This window comes from Scatophagus argus, chromosome 8, assembly GCF_020382885.2.
Source record: "Scatophagus argus isolate fScaArg1 chromosome 8, fScaArg1.pri, whole genome shotgun sequence".
In the NCBI taxonomy this organism is placed as follows: domain Eukaryota; kingdom Metazoa; phylum Chordata; class Actinopteri; family Scatophagidae; genus Scatophagus; species Scatophagus argus.
In genome coordinates, this window is record NC_058500.1 from 16,660,264 (window position 1) to 16,680,718 (window position 20,455).

At 41.8% G+C, this 20,455-nt stretch overlaps 2 protein-coding genes across 8 annotated transcripts; one reads left to right on the plus strand and one right to left on the minus strand.

Moving 5' to 3' along the window:
- Window positions 1-331: 331 nt before the first annotated feature.
- arhgef16 (Rho guanine nucleotide exchange factor (GEF) 16) lies at window positions 332-13,859 on the plus strand. 4 transcript variants are annotated; one of them, XM_046396319.1, is made up of 15 exons: window positions 332-811; window positions 1,580-2,201; window positions 2,539-2,590; window positions 3,879-4,042; window positions 4,444-4,500; window positions 7,111-7,271; window positions 8,327-8,479; window positions 8,572-8,701; window positions 9,068-9,142; window positions 9,281-9,373; window positions 9,600-9,751; window positions 10,578-10,766; window positions 11,480-11,550; window positions 12,335-12,476; window positions 12,612-12,745. In XM_046396319.1, the coding sequence occupies exons 2-14, from the start codon at window positions 1,635-1,637 to the stop codon at window positions 12,460-12,462; spliced, it is 1,992 nt and encodes a 663-aa protein (XP_046252275.1). In that variant the 5' UTR covers window positions 332-811; window positions 1,580-1,634; the 3' UTR covers window positions 12,463-12,476; window positions 12,612-12,745. The 4 variants fall into 4 exon arrangements, with proteins under 4 accessions (XP_046252275.1, XP_046252272.1, XP_046252274.1 ...); XM_046396316.1 differs by having other exon boundaries at window positions 337-811; window positions 12,335-12,436; window positions 12,708-13,859; XM_046396318.1 differs by lacking the exon at window positions 332-811 and adding an exon at window positions 843-976 and having other exon boundaries at window positions 12,335-12,436; window positions 12,708-13,859.
- On the minus strand, window positions 13,857-19,049 carry ybx1 (Y box binding protein 1). 4 transcript variants are annotated; one of them, XM_046396323.1, is made up of 8 exons: window positions 18,783-19,049; window positions 16,721-16,784; window positions 16,395-16,428; window positions 16,216-16,305; window positions 15,796-16,077; window positions 15,289-15,374; window positions 14,647-14,933; window positions 13,857-14,203 (listed from the first exon to the last, which is right to left on the minus strand). In XM_046396323.1, exons 1-7 carry the CDS (start codon window positions 18,889-18,891, stop codon window positions 14,693-14,695), a joined length of 906 nt encoding a protein of 301 aa, XP_046252279.1. In that variant the 5' UTR covers window positions 18,892-19,049; the 3' UTR covers window positions 13,857-14,203; window positions 14,647-14,692. The 4 variants fall into 4 exon arrangements, with proteins under 4 accessions (XP_046252279.1, XP_046252278.1, XP_046252277.1 ...); XM_046396322.1 differs by having other exon boundaries at window positions 15,277-15,374; XM_046396321.1 differs by having other exon boundaries at window positions 15,733-16,077.
- Window positions 19,050-20,455: the final 1,406 nt, after the last annotated feature.

Genomic DNA, 20,455 nt, shown 5'->3' on the forward strand with positions numbered 1-20,455 from the left:
GTTGCTTCTAAAACACTTTTGTAATAAAATTCATTATAAAATAAAGATACATACATACATGCATTTGAGATACATTAACATTTTAGTGCTTGCTGTAAAGAATCCACGTGATAAGTCATCCAACATTTTCAAAATGTAGGTTTTTAAATTTTTTGTGTGTTCTCTACATAGCCTGTGATGAACTCGTCTGATGGCTTCTTTAACAAAAGTGCAAATACTGTTATGTCAGTGAGGAGACTGTACTGTCCTAACCACCAGATGGCGCCAAAGGGCTATTTATTGCTAATCAAGTAGAATGACGAAACTAGAAATTCAACAGAAGAGCAAATAAATTTGGACGTTTTGTGTTCTTGTATTTGCAAAATGACAGGAGACGTGGACGGGAGAAACTTAGACTCCACCTGACGCCTTAAACGCATTTCACTGAAAACGCCGAGTTGTGTGTGGCCAAGCCAAGAAGATACAAGATACAAGTTAGTCCACCGTCACACAAACAGCAGTTGTATCCAAATGTAAAGCTGCTTTGCTGCCTCTTTCCGTTTCTGCAAGCCTTTGCCTGCTTTTGTCTAAATTAGCACTTTTGGATGATTGATTGACACTCACCTGTAGTGACGTAGGCAGTATGCTTAATGGGCGCCTTGGGAGCAGAGGAGGAAGTGAGTGAGTAAGAAGAAATATGTGACAGAGTGAAGCGGAGGACTACAGCTGTTAGAGCTGCGCTTCTCGGCCGGACAGCAGCAGCTCTCCAGAGAACCGGCGGACTCACCTGTGATATCAGTTAATAAGTCGCTCGTCAGGTCGCCTCAAACAGGTAAGACAGCTGCTGGAGCGCTCACAGTCTCGGTGTTGGCTGAACTGCGTGTAACCCCGCTGTTGTGAACCATGGGAATGTGAGGCAGACATTTTCGCTCCCACCCTAATCCGTCTTTCAGACAGCGGCTGAGCAGAGAAACACAAAGCAAATTTTTATTTTGCTGTAGGTGTTACTGTAGCACTGTATTAGAAATCAAAGTTATTTTACTGGCTATCATGTCAATCCTGTCTCTGTATTAACATGTTTCTAATAGTTGGGCCTGCATAACAACAATGCAATCAGCGCGTAAATGTATCTGCACTTTGTAATTCGTGGAAGGTTACGAATATTTTTCAGAAGAAAAAAAATGTGGTTTTGTTTTCCTATAGTTTCTGTGGCGCACAGATTTGCTGGAACATGTCTGTGTGAGTGTGTTTGTGTGTTTGTGTGTGTGTGTGTGTGTGTGTGTGGGCAAGTGCAGTGTAGGAGTGCGCGGTGAGTCACGGGTTGAGTCCCTGTATGTGTGTGAGGACCGACACAACTGGCCGCTCCGTCCAAATGACCAAGTGTGTGAGTGGGGAGTTAGATCACGAGTGGGGTTCTCTTCTTTGATGGGAAGAGATGTGGGAGCCCCACTGTAGGTCACTGGAGGTATTTTAGGGTCATCCACACAGCACTCTGCTGTTTTCCCATGTGTCCATTTAAAGTTTTGGTTTATGCATATTTCTTGCCTGTAATCTACTTATATTGCATGTAAACGCTGTCTTTTCTTTCCCTCCTCCTCAGACTCCTCCAATGCAGAAGAGTTAGACCAGATTGAGGTGTCAGCGGTGAGGACACAATGTCCCACAGTCAGTCACACAGCAGCATGAACGACCAGGTCCCTCTAATTTTGGAGAGCCATTTCTCCACAGAACTCCATATATCTGAGCCTGGCGATGATTGCTGTGAGTCACAAAGCTCCCCCACAGTCCAATGTGAAACCCCCCAGGAAGACGTAGTGGACAGGATGGTAGTACCTCAGCAGGTGGTTCTGAGCACACAGAGTCCTGCAGCACTGAAGACCGGCACCAAACAACTCATCCCCAAGAGTTTAGCTGTGGCAAGCCGGCCTAAGAACCGCCACCACACCACCGTGGTGACCTTCCCAGTGGGACTGGAGAACTCCATCAGTGGAATCCGTAACCGTCACTCAACCCAGGGGCCGGATGTGTCCTGGGAGGATTATGACAGTGATGGAGACGGCTTTGCTTTGAGGAGGAACCGCAGGAACAAGTCATACCGAACAGCTGTGACTAGTCTGGACATTGATGCCATGGCAGCAGGACAAGGGTCTGCAGCCACATTGAAACCTGTCAGAGAAAACAGAGCACCCAGTCCTAATCCAGCTCGCACTCCTGGGCGCAAGGTACATAGGTTGAGGGGTTTGTATACAAAGTGTGTTTACCATAAACTGAAGGACTTTGTGGTTGGCTAGATCAGAGTCAGCATGGCCAATAGTGTTCCACTTTAGTCATAGGGATGATGTCGTGTTTCCACACCTGTCTTCCATTACCAGTGGAGAGGAAGTCCTCATAAGGGTTTTACCAGGCTGTTCTCAAAAAATGCTACATTTAAGAATTGAAAGAAAGCAACAGAGCAGAAGAGAGAATTAGATGCCAGGAGATAAAAAACACCTTTAGTATTATTTAGGTACATGCAGTGCACAGTGTTTAACTCAGGCTGCCCTGCTGTCCCTCCCTTAGAGAACCTTTGGGAGAAAGAGGAACCAGAACCAACGTGGGTCCTTCAAAGATGGTAGGTTTACTAATGTGTCACTCTGTCCACTTCTTTAAATGTGACTGCATGGCTACAAATAGATGGGAAATAACAATGACATTTCATTAATGGAAAACTAGGCTTTGCAGCACCTCTGTGTCATAGCTCTGAAAAGATCCCTCGAGGCAAAAGGAGAGAACTGAACAGGAAATCCCTTCTCTCTGAACGCTCCCTTCATGCTTAATGTCGGATTGCTGAATCCTGAATGTTGAACTTGAATGTCCTGTACCTTCCAACCCTGCCGCTTCTCCGGATTTGAGTGTTCTTAAAGTAACTTCCCACTTCGGAGTATGTAAATTAGCTTGATTGAAAAGTGATACATTCGTATAAGAAGAACGTCCAGTTTCTGAAAGATTTCACAGAAACATTTAATCCCACTGTATGTGAGAATCAAACCTGTGACCTTTCACCAACTTCATGGTCTCTTTACTATTCCAGATATAAAACTCTCTAGTAAGAAACCTGCATTTTAAATAAGTCAGCTTTATTCCAAACAGATGCATTCTCACCTCCCACACTTCATTTATCAAAGTGGCCCATGTTGTCATATTGACAGATTTCATCTCTGCTGCAGCCTTTCATTTGTTATTTCTTCTTTCGTTAAAGCTGACAGATTTATGGGTGGATAAGAATATATCCTTCACACCCACTAAGCCCACTGTGAGAGAAATATTTTTATCGACGACCTGATGATTTTAAATCATGGTCAGTCTCGAAAGCATCCACAGTCTACTTTTCAGGCAGATCAGTCAAGGTATTTTATGTCCTCTTATTTCTACTTCCATACTTCACATAACCTCATTGCCCAGCAGACCAGGCCTATGTGAACAAACCAATAGAGTGACGTAGCCAATTGGATTGGATGAATTACTTCCCGTGTCTCCTTCTTGGGTGACATATAGTAAATAAAGCCTTGTGAGTTATAGCTGGCAGCATAGCGGATGTGCCAGAAAAAGATCCACCTTTAATCCAATATTGTGTAGCATTGTTTTAATGGTGCAAATGGAGAAATTCATAAGCTATTTCAAGTATATACTTAGTCTACGGGCCATTTCAAAACAATTTAGATTGTCGTGACTTATATGTTTATATATATATTCACCTCTAGTTAGAAACCAGATACTTTCACATTTTAAACTGTATCATTTAAGGAATATGTGTGTTTATTGCTTCTATAGTCAAGAAAAATGTTCCACATGTCAAAAACCACCACAGACTGAGGCTCTGAACTGAGACTGATGTTTGTTGACATTGATGCGCTCCACAGCTACACCTCGCCTCTACCAGGAGATCCGTGAACGAGGGCTGCACTCCACCAACCAGGATGAGCTGCTGGATGACTTTGTGGTGGTGGAGCCTCCTGTTGAGGACCAGGGCATCGTGGTGAAGAGCTACCGGCCAGCACAGCTCACCTGGAGCCAGCTGCCGCAGGTAAACCTCAGTCTGAAACAAAAAACAAAATCAAGTGCAACCTAAGAATTCAGCAAAGGTATCTGAATCAATAACGTAATTCAGTCATAATTATACAGGTGTACGTAAATTTGTTTTAGTCATCAGATCCTTCAGCTGCAAGTAGCCAATTTGAGCTGAATTTTTTTTAAAGGATACAAGATTAAAGCTTACACTCTTACACGTTTTTGCTGCTGCATAAACTCCCACACTCCATGACCCTGCGTGGAATTGGTTTGTTTGCGCTAGATGTCAGAAACATCAAAGAGCAAGTCTTATATTCCTCACATTTTTATTTTTACTCTTTTTAAAACAAACTCTATGTCAAATATACAGCAGAATGGAGACTCTAACATAAGTGTTCCTTTATATCTCTTACAAAGGTGAAGGACACGGGAATCCTAAATTTGATTTCATCTCAGGAGAGAAAGAGACAAGAGGTAAATGTGTGTGTGTGTGTGAGTGTGCATGTGCAGATTGAAATATGCCAACAGTGATGTCATAGAAGGGACTGTCATTTGCTTTATTTATCAGCATGAAAAAGTCTAAATGAAAACACAAAGGCTCACACTCACCATTTTGCATCAGCACGTTAACAACAGGGAACAAAATCAGCAGCAGTAATCATTTACAGTAATTAACATGTACTTCAGATGTATCTCGGCCTACTGCCGTTACCATAATGCAACTCAAAGCATCTTTCATTAAACCTCTCATGCCTCCTTAATGCCCACTTCTTGTAAATTCCACAACTCCAGTTTGTAATCTGTTAAATAACTGTGACTCAGGCCCACACGAAGATAACCCCGATGACATAATCATGGAAATGAAGTGCCTCTGCTCTACAGTCATAATAATATTCATCCCACACAGACCAACGAGTTAAATCTCAATCTCAGAGGTTTTGTCAAAAGGTTTTCTTGGAAATGAAGGATGCCACTGAGCAGAAGCAGGTAAAACAGGCTGAGGTAACGTGGGAACAATAACAAAACCCCTTAACTGCCATTACAGAGTAACTCCTGGAAAAGAAATTGAACATCACCGACTGATCTACACAGTGCAACACTATCTGAGGGTGGATTTTCCCTTTTCTAATGTGTCTCCACTAGCAGTTTAACAACAGATGTTGTGTCAATACCAAAGGTCCACACTGTGTGCACTGCAGTCCTTGAATAAAGCCACTCCCTGCCGTTGTGATCAAACTCTATTTCCGGAACAGGTACTTATGGGTTTCGTTTTAGTGCCCCAGATTTGAACCCATCCATGCCAACTTTAATGCTACTTTTTTAGGGTGTTTGAAAGCATTTTGATGAAGTTTGGAATTAACTTAGATGAACAAAAATGCTGCTCTTCCCCACTGTTAGCTCAGGCAGAGCAGAGCTTTAACAGGTCCACCAGGCAGACCATCATCTCCTATTGTGAAGTGACATTTTGAGCATTTAGTCGGAAACATCACTGTCGGTCTGAGATTTTCAGGTAGTGTTCTTGGTTTAGCTCAGTTAATGCCCTTTGGCCTTGCCTACACAGGAAGGTGTGTTATCACGGCCTGATAGCTCGCCTAAAGTCCTGTGAGTCTGTTGCTGTGTGTCTCTGATTAATTAAGCACTGTCAACACCGACAATGATAACTATAACAATAACTATATATGTATAGTTTTAAAAAGTAGTGAAGTCTGCAACACAACTTTAGATAGACTCAAACACTGAATGCAAAGTCTGAGTCAAAATCCATCTGTGTAGTGCTTATAATACTGGCTTCTAACAAGACTGCCTCTTTTATATAAACTGACTGTTGGTATTTAGGAAACATTTTTTTGATGGTCTACCATAATCAATCAGTAGTGCCTTTTGTGGCATACAGCTTATTAAAAGCTTATAGTTAAGCTGCAAATTACACTAAAAAATGTCATTTTACCTGAGACGTACTGCCTGTCATTCTTTGGTTCTGATGATGACTGCTTTCTTGATCACCAGGATACTTTTAATATTGTGTTAACTAAATATGAATAATATTGGTCCTCAGAAGATGACGACTCTGGTAGCAGAGTGTTGGATTCACCAAACTGAAGAATATTGAGATTTTTTTTTCTTGTTTCTCTGTTCCCCATACAGCATTAACAGGTCATAAATATCCATTTAACTGTCAGTAAGCTTCAGTAAGCTGCCAGCTGGAGCAACTGTTTGCAGAACGTTATCATTCTTCAGTGTGGATGCTCACATTGTCATCTTTATAGTTATCATTATCAGAATCAGAATCAGAATTCCTTTATTTATCCCCAAAGGGAAATTCTTTTTTCATACAGACATTGCACTTGCAGTTTTCCCGACCAAGAAAGAAAAGTGAAGAGTATAAAAATAGGATAAACAAAACAAGATCAGTATAAATCTAAAATCTAAAAGTACAGGTATTTACAATGTGTTCAAAATTAAAAAAAAAAAAAAATTAAAAATACAGGTGTACATTTACATGTGTAAAAACAATATATACATTGTATAGTAAGTGTGTCCGTCACAGTGCTGAGTTTAGCAGGAATGATTTCTTGTGTCGCTCTGTGGTGCATCGTGGGAGTAAGAGTCTGTGGCTGAACGAGCTCCTGTAGCTGATCAGCACATTGTATATTATTCTTCACATTATAATTATTCTTCTTGTTGTGGATGGCCCTTACAGCGTGCAGAGAATATGTGAAGTCTCAGTGAATTCGCCTGTAAACATCAGATTATGGTGTCATTCAGTGTCAGATCCTACATTCACCATTTTACCCCAGTACTCAACACAGAGGGAGAGGTTCATCATTGAGCAGTGCGGAGATGATGATCTGTCCATCAACATCAGCCTCAATAGACCAGAATGCATTGCAGCCGCATCATATGTTTTGTTTTTTGTCTGTTCATCTAAGCATAAACCCCGCAGTGGAATGCAAAAAGAAGAGGCCATTTTTCAAAGGAAATTTGGAAAATCACCACATGAAATGAACAAATGACAGACCATTACAGATCTGAGCATGAACAGATGGGATTTTTCCTTATTGTGTGTGTTTGGTCATTTGACAGGCCATTTTTGAGATCATCACATCGGAGCATTCGTACCTGCACAGCCTGGGCATCCTGGTGCGTCACTTCAAGGATAATGAAGCTCTGAGGAAAACGATGACGACCACAGAGCACCATCACCTCTTCTCAAACATTTCTGTCATCCACAAAGTCAGCAAAGGGTGGGCACAACACGATTATAGTATTTCTTGTTTGTCTGTGTGTGCGTTTGAGAGAGGGTGATGGAAAACTAGTTGAAAGTTCACCACCTCCTTATAAAGGATCTGCTGATGTTATCAGTGTGTGAAGCAGTGTAATGGACTGTTCTTTGAAGACTTGAAACTCTCGTGCAGTTTACGTTGTGTTGCCCCTGAGAGGTGGTTTCAAGCATAGAAAATGGGCTCATTTAAAATTTCAGATGCAGTTTTCTCCCTTAGCATTAGTCTCTCACATCCTGTAGGTCCCTTCGACATGTTAAAACACGCTAGTCAAACTGGTTCTGCTGGCTGTTTGCTCTGAGTGGTATTCCCGGGCTTTGAGTTGATAATGTTCTATAGAGCAGCCTGTGTTGTGTTGTGTATTGCTGCCTTCATTATTTTGAATGAGAATGAATTCAGTTTTAGCAGCAAGAGAAGACGCGTCCTTCGGTCTTTGATCCTCTTGATGTATTTTGAAGTGAAGCAGGACCTGTGAAAGTAGAAGGCAGAAGGTGTCTCAGAGGCTGCTCTGTGAAATATCTGACATACACTATCTGTGTGTGAGTGTGTGTTCTGTTGTTGCTCCCTGGGTTGGGCTGCTTTTCAGGTGTCCTTTTACTCCTTTTTGTTAAAAAGGCACTTAGCAAGGGTGGGGCTGAAAGTCATTTATGGTGTTGATAATGCTAATAATTGAAAGCCTTTACAAAGCTGTGGCAGAAAGGATCACCTGGATCTTATAGTAAAAATAACAGGTTTACTATTTTAGTATGTTGACAGCTTGAAAATACTCACAGTCTGAATAAGTTTCCTTTTGTTTTTGAAATTACAAGCTCAGAAATTATTTCCTCCAGTGACACAGTTCTAACCATCACTTAACATTACCACAAACATGGCTTACATTAAGGGACACCACAGTTGAAGTGAAAAGACTGATGTTGTACTCTCACACAGGTGTTTGGGTCCTGCTCAGGAAAACCATCTGTGAGGGGAAAAGGACCATCCACTCGCTTCTTTACTAATCCTCCCCTCTCCATTTTCAGGTTTTTTGAGGACCTTGAACGACGTCACTATGAAAACCCAGTGATCCGGGACATTAGCGATATTGTTCAAAACCACGCAACCCACCACTTTGAACCCTACATCGTCTACTGCTCCAATGAGACCTTCCAGCAGAGGACGCTACAGAAGCTGCTGTGAGTAGCAGCGGTGAACTGTAACTTGTTTCTGCAGTAGCACTGTAGGATGAACTGAACTTTTTTTTTTTTTCCGTCTGTGCGTCTCTTAGGACCACCAACACTGCATTTAAAGAGACCCTGAAGCAAATAGAAGGGAGCAGTGACTGTGGAGGCCTGCCCATGATCTCCTTCCTCATCCTCCCCATGCAGCGAGTCACCAGACTGCCACTGCTACTGGATGTCAGTGTAACACACACTCTCTCACATGAGCAAAGTTTTATTGGAAGACGCATCAAAACTGTAAATACAAAGAAATGTGTAAAAGAATATATTTTTTTATATTGTTATTTTTATTTACCCATTGGAATCAAAAGGCACTGACAGTTATTTACTTACAGACACATTTTTGGTGAAATGAGGAAAATATAAAGTATATATACACACAACTGCAACTTTGCATACATGTGCATGTACACTATAGTTAATAGTAAGTTATTAATGATGAAGGAAGATTTAGCTTCATCACATGTACAGCACTGCAAAAGTGTGTTTGCCTGCAAAAAAAAGAGACTTTGAAAGTTTCATACCTTTAATCTCTCTACACAGACAATCTGCCAGAAAACTCCAGACAGGACAGCAGAGTACTTTGCCGCTGTGTGGGCGCTGAATGCCATCAGCAAGGTAGGGATGTTGCGAACAGCTCAGCCGAATGTCTGAAATGCACTTTTTATTCCCACACATTGTGGTGTACTGTAGGATCAGTTTGTTTTTAGCGTCCTCGTTATCATTATACCATTGCTCTGATTATTATTTCAACAGTTGGTTGCCAGCTGCAATGACGGAGCTAGGCGGATGGAGAGGACAGAGCAGATGTACACCATCCAGAAACAGATGGATTTTGGTAAAATCAAAGTAAGAGTGACCACATGTTTCTGCACAAACACCAAGGAAGAGTACAGTGAATCTCCAGCTCACAGGGTTTGATTTATTAGGTAAAATGCTGGGTATGGATGATAACAAGAAACACAATGGAACTTCAGACTGACTGTCTTCATGTAGTAATGATGCAGATCCAGTGCAGATGAAAGCATCTCAGCTCAGTTTGCTAACCTGGATGAAAACTCTTGTGTCCTCGCAGCCCTTTCCTCTGGTGTCCTCATCACGTTGGCTGAAGAAGCGAGGTGAGCTGGCCGTCTGCACTGAAGAGCTCAGCATCTGGAGGGCTTTCAGCACCAGGAGTTACTACCTTTTTCTCTACAATGACGTGCTGATTGTCACCAAGAAGAAGAGGTCAGTTCATTTGAAATGTTATCCGCTTAAAGTCTAAAATAATACTTAGTGAGGAGAGGGTTTTAGAAGACTTATACTGATAGACGTAACTAACACTTTTTCGTGTTAATTCATGTTCATGTTGATTCTCTGTCCTCCAGTATGTCAACATAATCACAATAAGTAGCATTTAAATCTAGCAGGATCACTTAAGATGCCTTTAGCCTTTAGTCTCATGTAATATCCGCGGGACATAACGCATTGTGAATTTCAATACTTAAAGCTTTTCACAGGCTGTACCAGTCTTCAGATGACAAAAGGACCCAGTCATACCTCTGCTAAAATGGGGCCTGTTAGAGTAGACAAATTTCAAAAGCACAACCAGTTTTTGATCCTGGTGACTCCTGTGGACACCGAGAAGGCAGGCAACATTAACAGAGAGAAAAGAGGAGAGAAAGAGGACAGAGAAAGGAGAGAGTATGGATTTGGTGCGTGCATGCTTGAGATTCTTCAATCTTGCATTCAGGATGTCAGCTCGACAGGCTACTGTTTTCTGTTTTGAATTAGGGAGAAACCAAACAATGTCAGCTCAGAGGAAGGCGTTTCCCACAACACTGGAGTCATTTTCAGGATTGTAAGGTCCACACTGTCACCCAGTCTTCAAGTGATAACATCTCGGAGATGTTATTAGGAGATAGGCAAGGAATGCAGGTTTAGCTACACTATAATGTGCAAAAATGGTCATTTAAAATCACATTATTTCTATGAATATTGCTGCACACTGGGACCAGTGGACACAATTTGTCTTGCAAATGAAAATATGAGGAAAAACAGCTTGTTTTTTCAGTGAGGAGAGCTTTGTGGTGATGGACTATGCCACTCTGGAGAATGTGGAGGTGGAGGTTGGGGAGGATACAGAAGCATGGATGTCTCCTCCTGCCAAGAACAGCTCCAGTCACTACCTTTCCTTCAGACTGCTAATGGGCAGGAACAGTGAGGGGAGAGCTGAGCAGATCTCCCTGGTGGCCGAGTCAAGGTACTGCTGCTCTCAGCTAGCATTAGCCACCAACTGTACAGAATAAATATTTATTGTCCCTTATATCTACAAGCACAAGATCTAAGTATTGCAGAGTGACATTAGGTAAAGTTTCACCTGGAGAGAGGGACTCTTGGAACATTTTGCTGCAAATCTGAATAGTTTTTTTCAAATTCTGGTTCATACATTAATGCAAACTGCAATGCGATTGTTTTCACTGAATGATAGTGGTTATGCTTAATGCTCCTGTTATGATTTATTCAAAACACATTCACCTGTGTGACCTGTGTGGTTTTTTTCCACAGTAGAGGTAGTCAGTCAGCTCACTATGATTTTTTTTTTCTGTTTGTACTATTCCACTCTTTAGTACTCAGACTTGTTTCTTTATTGAAGAAAAGCAATGCTAATAAAACCTCTCCAACTGAAAATACGAAAGTGATCAGTGAAGCATAAAATACGGCCCATATGGACAAGTATTGCAAAAAGACGAACACAGGAGTGAAACAAAACTTTGAGCCAAGACCCATGTTGCGACGCTGATGCTTTGTGTCTGGCTCCCTCTGCTGGCATAAGTCTTAATGACAATCCAAAATGCAGCCATGTATTATGTTCATTCAAAAGAAACATTTTTTTTTGTGTGTTATCACATGTACAATATACTACATCGAGTTCGGAGTCATGTTTAACAGTGCTGTTTTGTCTCTGTTGCCAAGGGTGGACCGGGCACGTTGGATAGTGGCTCTTACAGAGCACAAGCAGGTAGATGTCTCCACTCCTATAGCTGGTAAGTCAGCGTGCTTTGTTTACGAAGGGAGTCACTCTTTGAAATACACGTTAGCTCTGAAACCAAACCAGACAACTTATGAAAATCTGCTCTCATCCCTTTCATGCCTGAATGCTTCGTTCAATCATGGAATGCTGTGTGGTACACAGAAAACAGATGTTTAGCCTTTTCCATTTCAAATGAGTGCAGCTATTTAAAATACAGTTTTATTCAGAGCTGCTTTGGCTCTCCCTTCTTTTCCAACTTCAGCACTATTCCTCAGCATAATCATGTTGTGTGCGAGTCCTGACTGTGGCTTCACCGTGTATGTGTGTTTATACTGTACATGAAGCAGCTGTATTTCTTCAGGATTCTGTAGCAAGTGTGCTTTGGACACACACAGAACAAATTGCAGACAAATTTGGAGCAATAATTCAGATTTCTGTGTGTTAGGCCATAGTGTCAGTAATTTGGATATTAAACTAAATCCTTGCAACTGTGATCTTAATCAAATACATGTCCTTGTGATCCTCTCTGAGGAAGCAAAACCATCACAGAAGCAGCATTCACAGTAGGTGTTTGCACAGTGATTATTTTTTAACGTGTTTAATATTTGATACTGTTATCAAAGGGTGTGTTCTTTACAGGAAATTCCAGGAAGTCGTGTGATGTGCTGTTTAGCAGCATGGCATAGAAATTTTTAAAGTAAAGACAGGAGTTATTAATTCTCCCCAGCAGGCCAATAAGATGAACCACATACAGAGTGCTATTAAACAAAAGCATAAAACACAACACTGTGTTTCAGGTCAGCCTCAGTATGAAGCCACCAAAGCCTACATGCCAAAGGAGCCCGATGAGTTGGGACTGCAGCAGGCTGAGCTCGTCATTGTCCTGCAGAAAGAGGAAGGTGAGGCACTGGGTGTGTGTGTTTGACACTATCACTACACATAATGTGTATCTCAAAGAAATTCAATCGAATGCAACTGGACTTAGTTATTTGTCTTTGAAGACGTTTCACCTCTCATCCAAGAGGCCTTCATCAGTTCATGAGCTGATGAAGCCTCTTGAGTTTGATGTCACACATAATGTGACATCAAAGTCAGTCCTTCATGCTCAGTGCGCTGGCTGTTAACATCAAGCATGCCAGAGTGTTACCTTTAACGGTCTGCTTATCCTAGCATGGTGCTATGGGGAGAGAATGCGAGATGGAGAGAGGGGCTGGTTTCCTGCTAGCTGTGCCACAGAGATCACCAACCCCATGGCCATGGAGAGCAACGTGCAGCGTATGAGGCGGCTGCGCAAAGAGACCAATGTTTGAGCGACTCCTGAAGGCTACGTGCTCAGCGTAGACAAAATATCAGAAACACCCTTCACTAAATTGGTCAAGCTTATAATTTTCAGTTTTTGTTGAGACTGCATTGCTGACGAATCACTCTGAAAACAGAAAGACCATTAATTACTGCAACAGAGCTCCAGAATGCCATAACCAGTGTACTGAAAGACATTAACCAGGATATTAAAAGCCTCAAAAATGGCCATTAGTCCTGATTTGGTGCCCCAGTGACTTGATGAATACAACAGAACCACGAGGTTCCAGGTTTGAATTCAGATAGGGTCCATGTTGCTCTACTATCAGACCATCTAAACCATTTTAGAACATGTCCATCAGGTCGAACAATTGTATAAAAATAAGTCTCAACAAAAGATAACTTGTTGCCAGACTCTTGTATATTAAGGTATTTTAGTCAACCTTTTCTATGTGTAGGCAGTAACAAGCTGACATTTGCAATTGTGGGATTTTCTGGCCTCATTGACATTTTACTCCACTTACACAGCACTACCCATTTCCTTATTGGTGTGAATGTAAATTTAAACTTACTAGCTTAAGTAAATAATGAAGCTCAGCTGCAGCCTAGGAATTCATTTAAAATCTAATAGCTACCATACTTCATTATGTTGTCTACATATACTATAGTATGAGAAGTTTCATGCAAAAATATTGACCTGTGCTACATACATTTTGCCTTCTTGAGTCTTGAACATTTAATTTAACATCTTATGTAAGATTTCTGCATTCTCCTCTTGTAAAAGAAATGTGACCACAGAATTATCAAAGTTTTGGTTAAATATCTTCTAGTTATAAATGTAGTTTGACATTATGTGCCATTGGTGAATTTGGCTGATTAAATATCTGCATCATATAAGGTTTGTTTGTTCAATTATATTAATATTTGAAAGAAAAACGTTGTGATAAAAAATTTGCTGGTGTGTGCCATTGTTTAGTGCTCATATACTTGAAAAATAAAAGTAAAGCCAACACTTGAACATTCCACTGGTTTCTGGACTTTTATTTTAGCTTGCATTTTGTTAAAATGTTTGAATACATAAAAAGTTATTTAAAAATGTCAAACTGACCAGATATCAAATTCCATTTTTTTCTTTAAAAACCATTTGGTGTAAAAACTTAGGACAGATTTAGAAAAACATTTGCTGTTTCCCCAAAACTTTTTGTAGCTGTTACATAAAAATAATGGGAAAAAAAAACAAGTCTGCATAGATTCTGCAGGCAATCGGTGGTAATCTGGTCAAATGCATGGTGCAAGCTTGTGACGATCGTCAAGTCAAATCTTTATTGCTCAGATCTTGTTTGATGTTTCTTCTTGTTGACAAAAAACTGTAAGAGAAGAAAATTAGCAATTAAGTAAAGTGTTCATCTGTGTGATGCCTTTTCAGTCATTTAGGTTTAGTCATGTGGCATGCTACACCACCAACACATAGCAGTGCAGAATCCAAAGCCCAAAACTGAACTGTTTCTTGTATGGAAAAAAAATAGTAAGAGGGCTCCATGGTGTCAGACAGTTTGTTTTATCAAATCCACTGTATGACCTCATGCTATGATTCATCCACTACAGAGCCTAAAGAGTGCAAAGGACAAGCTAACCAGCCTTACTACGTTAAAAAAAAAATTCTGGCAGCTATTAAACTTTAATGTTGTTTTCCAGTACGATACTGTCATTAACCTTTACGGTCAGCTCTATCAGAATCCAGGCAGTCATGCTGGTTACATTAATGGAGAAGATCAAGACTGGTCCATGTCAGTCCTCACATTATACTCACCCGGACGATGGTAAAAGATGGTAGGTGCCGGTGGGCAGGTTCTTTCCTACTCAGCCCCACCCTGCTGGGCCTCGGGAGCGGACGTTTTCTCTGCAGATGGGTCTCCTCCTGCCTTGGCCTCCTTGGTTTCCTGGCCGGGTTTGCCACCGGTCTGTGGGCGTCTGCGGCGGTAGTTGAAGTTGCGGCGGGAACGCCGTTGGCGCGGCTGTTGATTCTGACCGCCTTCGCCGCCCTGATTCTCCTTGTCCTCCTCACCGTCCCGCACCGGTCTGGGACGGGGTGGACCCCTGGAGTGAACAAAGAAATAGCAACGTGCTGTAAGTCACACAGTGAAAAAGAAGTGCCATGTCATGCAAAAAAACAAACAAAAAACAACAGTGCATCAGCCACAGAAATGAGATGCAGTTTTCAAGTCACTAAATAATTGCACAATTTTTTTTAACATGCATAGCTGCAATTTGAAGTTAGGCTTAAAGGGGATCTTCTTTGCCAAAGTAGGTGGCATTTATTTACTGAGGTTTATTTTAAGAGGCAAATTTGATTAGGTGGACTCTAGGCTATGATCAGAACAGCCCAGTGTTTTACAGTCCCATCCTTGCAGCCCAGCATCAATAAAGCCAACATGCAAACCTTGGTCTGAACCTTGGTCGGAAGCCTCTGTAGTAGTTCTGCCTCGCTGGTCTGTTACCCTGGTCTGGACCTCCCTGGCTCTCGTCACCCTCGCCTCCCTGAAGACAATCATATCAAACAACAACTGACACGTAGCTTTTTCCAGAGCTACCACACAGACAAGCTTCAAATAACTTGTTATGTAGTGTCCTGAGTTGTACTGAAAGTGGCAAACTTGCCATTTAATGTTAACACTGATTTGAATGCAACATAATTTTGCATTGTCATAAGGGGCCTATTTTAGTCAATTTGGAAGATAGTGACCCCCGATACACCAAGATTGATTGTTCACAACCACGTGAGTGTTTGAAAGGAGAGGATTTACGGTTGTATATGACATCAACATATCAATAATGCTGACTTTGTCATGGGAGTGCTGGGTGCCTGCTTCAGGAAAATAGCCCTGTGACGGCGTACCTCAGTCATCTCTCCGCGTGGTGCGTTGGTGTACGGGGGCCGGCGGCCGTAGCGTCTACGTACAAAGTATGGTGGGTAACGCCGCCTGCCAGGGTAAGTGGGCCTGCGTTGCTGCTGCTGCGAGTCTCCTTCGGGGGCACTCTCTCCCCCATCTCGGCCGCTTTTGTCACGACCTACGCTGCCTGGTTCACCCTCTCCGTCACTCTGGTAGTTCTCTGGATAGTCTCCACCACGGGGAGGGCCCCTTCTCCTGGGATAGCGCCTGTAGCGGTTCCTATCAGCGGCGTACTTACTTCCCTGGACTGCAACGCCACCTGGGCCGGTCACATTTGCCGCCTCTGCTCCCTGTTCACAATGGCATTTTGAAAAGACATAATTAACAAAACTGACGATCTATGGAATAATAATTAACAGAATGTAAGGAGATTAAAATGAGAACTTTTGAACTGAATCACAAATGATACTAATCAAAACTTGTTTTACCTTCTCTCCCTCAACTACATCAAACTCCACAGTTTCTCCATCTCCCACACTGCGAAGGTATTTCCTCGGGTTGTTCTTTTTGATGGCTGTCTATATTTAAAAAAAAAAGTTCAGATATGAGATTTTATTATTCATGATCATATAAAAAAATGTTTAACATAATATTACCTACTACTTACTTGGTGTACAAAGACGTCCTCTTTTGTGTCATTCCTAAAAAAAAGGAAGGAAACCGTTCTCAGTTACACCTAGTTACAGAATGTGACCATGTATTTGTGGACAGACTGCAATTAAACTGGCAAGTGTAAGGATTAATTAAGTACTGAACATAACAACAGCATGGGTACCAGCAGACAAATCGTCTGGTGAGCTTTGTAAGCAAACCAAAGCCCTAATAGGCTTTGCAATGTCCCTTCCTCCTCTCTCGCTCACTCACTCACTCTCTCTCTCTCACATATGCATATGGTATCAGGGTGCTTGGGAAGCACAGACGGGGTTCACATACCTATTGATAAAACCATATCCATTCCTGACGTTGAACCATTTGACTGTACCCAAGACTTTTGTTGCTGCAATGAGACAATAAAATCAAATTATTAACCACATTTAAGCTTCCGCCATTTCCTTTTCGGGGGTACACTGTAATGACAAAATTGAAGCTTTTTTTTTAAAGATAAAAAGCTTCAAACTTACTCAAACTTACCAGCTTCTCCATATCTCACAAGACATCTACTGGTAAGAAATAGTAAAGGAATCAAATAACGACAGATGATGAAAACTCAACCAAGTCCATATATAATGTGTAAGTTATATTTAACTACCAACTGTCACTCTTTTTATAGATCCTGAAGCTTAGGGGTGCCCTGTGCCAGCTGCACTTGGTGTAAGGCATGAACGAAGCGCATTATGAAGCAGTAATAACTACAATATATTTCATGTGGGCCTTAAGATTTCTTACTACTAATATTATCCGTGCTTTTGCCTCATTGAGCTACTGAAGTAAGGAATATCTATGGCGGTTGCAGTAACAACATTGCAAGCTGCGGTATCTGACATGTCACAGTCCAACTACTACAGACCTACTGCCCCATTTTAAGCCGCACTGCTCACTACTTGAACGTACACACGTGGTAGAGACGCGCCCGGATACGTTAGCGAGGAGCGTGCCCAAATGGTTTGTTAGCATAGTAGCTAACTGGGTCTCAACCATGTGGTTGGATTAAAGCCAGCAAGTGAAAACTGCCAAAGAACATCAAATGATATATGATTTGATTAAAGGTAAAGCAAGACAAAAAAAATTGAATTTCTTATCACGATTTTTCAACGAACAAAAACTAAAGGGCGAAAGAAATCCGTGTAATCGTACGGCGGACATTTTGAGTGGCCCCTTCAGCCATGTAAATAAAAAGCGTTAGCAGGCTAGGCTAGCTTAGCTTAGTTAGGTAATGAGCTACTAGCCCCCTTTGGCAGCTAGGCCATAATGCTAACGTTAGCCCCAAAAGTCGAGCAAAATCCAACAGACGCTGACAGTTGTAATCTGGTGTAACTGGAGACCAGCCTCTGTGTAATCGTTTCGCCCGTTACGTTGGCCACACGTTTGTGCATGCGTTTCGATTATTTTTGGATTTAAAAAAAACACAAACGCGCAACCACCCTCTATAGTGTGAACAAAGGGACAGCCAGCAGCTAACGTTAGCTTGCTTTCGACAGTTTCGACAGTTGTAGGAGCCGTCTGAGTAGGCACTTAAAATAACTTCGTGTGCCACCGGTTGTTACATTAACGTCACGCTCAAGATAACGTTAACGTTCTAAATTCTTGACGCCAACTGCTATAACTACGAAAAATATGCGCAAAAGGCACTAACGTCAATTGAGGAGACAGTTTCTGAAATAACTTAACGGCCGTGCATGTGACGTTCACCGGCAACATGGCATTCATTGGCGGCTACCAGGGCCGATGAACGAGAGATTAACTGGCTAAAATTTCGGATCACCTTAACCAATGGTGAATTCTCATATTAAGTTAATTAGAACGGTTAGTAATCTACGATTGATATTAAACAGATTACCAAGTAGTGGTAACATTATAAATAGGTAACGTTATAGCTAGTGCTAGCATTGGTAGCACGATCAATTTTCCAACTGACATTATTTAGTTTGTGATGCCAGCTAACGCCAGGACTAATGTAACTACTAACTACTTGACGGAAATTTATTTTACGCTTAGATTACACTTTCATTGTCAACCCCCCCTTTAAAATCAAACACCACTGTAAAAAGACTACTGGTAACTTGCTTTTAATAAAACACTACAAACATCCCGCACATTATATAAAATCGAAAGAAAGAGGTTGCTACTGTTAACATAATTAACGTTTATATTGCAATCATGCCAAATGAACGATAGGGAAGTTAACGGCACCATCACCTTATAAGCTAAAACTAAACGATTAACGTTAACTGATCGAATGATAGGTTCGTTAATGTTAGCAACCGTTGCTTTTGCGTACTGTATCACAAACCACGTTAGCTAACTGAGCTAACTAGCTCATTTCCAGCAGCCTTACCGATGACCTTCTTATCCACCGCGGAAGCTGCGGCTGCCGGGCTGGATGGGCTCTCCGCATCGGCAGCAGGCTGCGGCGGTTGCTGTTGTGTCTCGGCCTCGCTGCTCATGGTTACTACTGGCTGGTAATGGCTTCTGCCGGCGGCGGCTCTCTGCTGTGTTTCCCGGTGCTAGATGGTAACCTGGGCCGGCGGTGGTGGGGGCTACTGCCTTCGAGCGCTCTGCTTTCCTCTTTCCGCTCCCGTTGCCGATCGAACTGGGCAGAATGAGAAACTGTGCCGGGAAATGTTCCTGTTTGAGGGATCCGCCCAACTAGCCTTCGGATTGGTTGGAAATTATGATGGAAAGAAAAGTACGTTTCTATTGGCCAGATTTATTGTCTGTTTCGTTTAATAGATGAGTACCCCAAAACGATTTGCTAAAAAGGAACGTACCTGCTCGTTCTCTCCGCCCCATGGTGATGTCAAAGCCAGACGAGTCAGGCAAATAACCATGACACTTTGGGAACAGTGTCTGCTTGGTTGTACCATCACAGTGTTTTGAAGGAATTTAACTAGATGTATGCATGGTTAATTTCGTGTTTACATATTTGGGCTAAACAGCTAACTCTCACTACAAGAGATTCAATAAAATTTGCCCATTGAGAATAAAAATAAAACTTAAATTCTTAACAATCAGTTATAACTACCAAACGTGGGGAATACAATTGTAATTTTGTAACAGAATATTAAATACCTACAGACGCTGCACACTGTCTGTGGCTGCCTGTGCACACCCTGTTGAAATCTACTGAGGAATTACTGTCCTAAATCAAGGGAAGGGTCAGAAAAGTCTCAATATTTCATTCAGGGAACATGATGCAAATTGTTACTGCATCATTACATTTGCAGTGGTAGTGCCACTCTGAAACAAGCATGATACCTTGGAAGATTTAGGAATAGAGCTCATTTTTGTGCACTCTGTGGAACATTGAGTTCTCACCAGCCTATACACAGTCTGTTGGTGTCTGCAGCAAAAACGCACTGCATACTGGAAATAGCCCTTCTATTCTATCCCTAGTTATTTTGTAATAGATTAGCCGCAGTTATTAGCTGAGTGTTTTGAATAAAGGCTATCTCAGGACACATTACACACACAATAAACAATCACCATAATGTTCCTTTATAGTTTAAACACAGTGTAAGATATTTAATTGTGTTCTGATATTGTTCAGGATTCACTGGGAGTCTGTTTAAAATATTGTCTGTCCTATTTATTTATATAAATTGTTTCTTTGATAATTATTCTTATTAAATTTATGGATGCACCAAATCTCAAACTCTACTTCCACTAGCACAGAGCAGACAGACCCAGACTGAGCGTGAGACAACCTCACCACAGCCCCCCATCCATTGTCATGTTAATGCTCCACTGGCACTGTTTATGAGCACTGGCTGATGTGTGAAGAGCTCGCTGTTAATGGTGGAGCCTTAGTTCTCACACACAAAGATAGGCTTTAGCATTGACCTCAGAAAGCCTCCCCATGAAGAGACCCCCCCCCCCCCCAACCAACCCCCCCCAAAAAAAGAAAACCTTCTTCCTGCCTCCATAAGAACAGAGTCTCCATCTAAAAGGATTCTTTTGTGCCAAGGGAGCGAGGTCCAAGGCAGAAGAGGGACAGCGTGGATGGGGGAG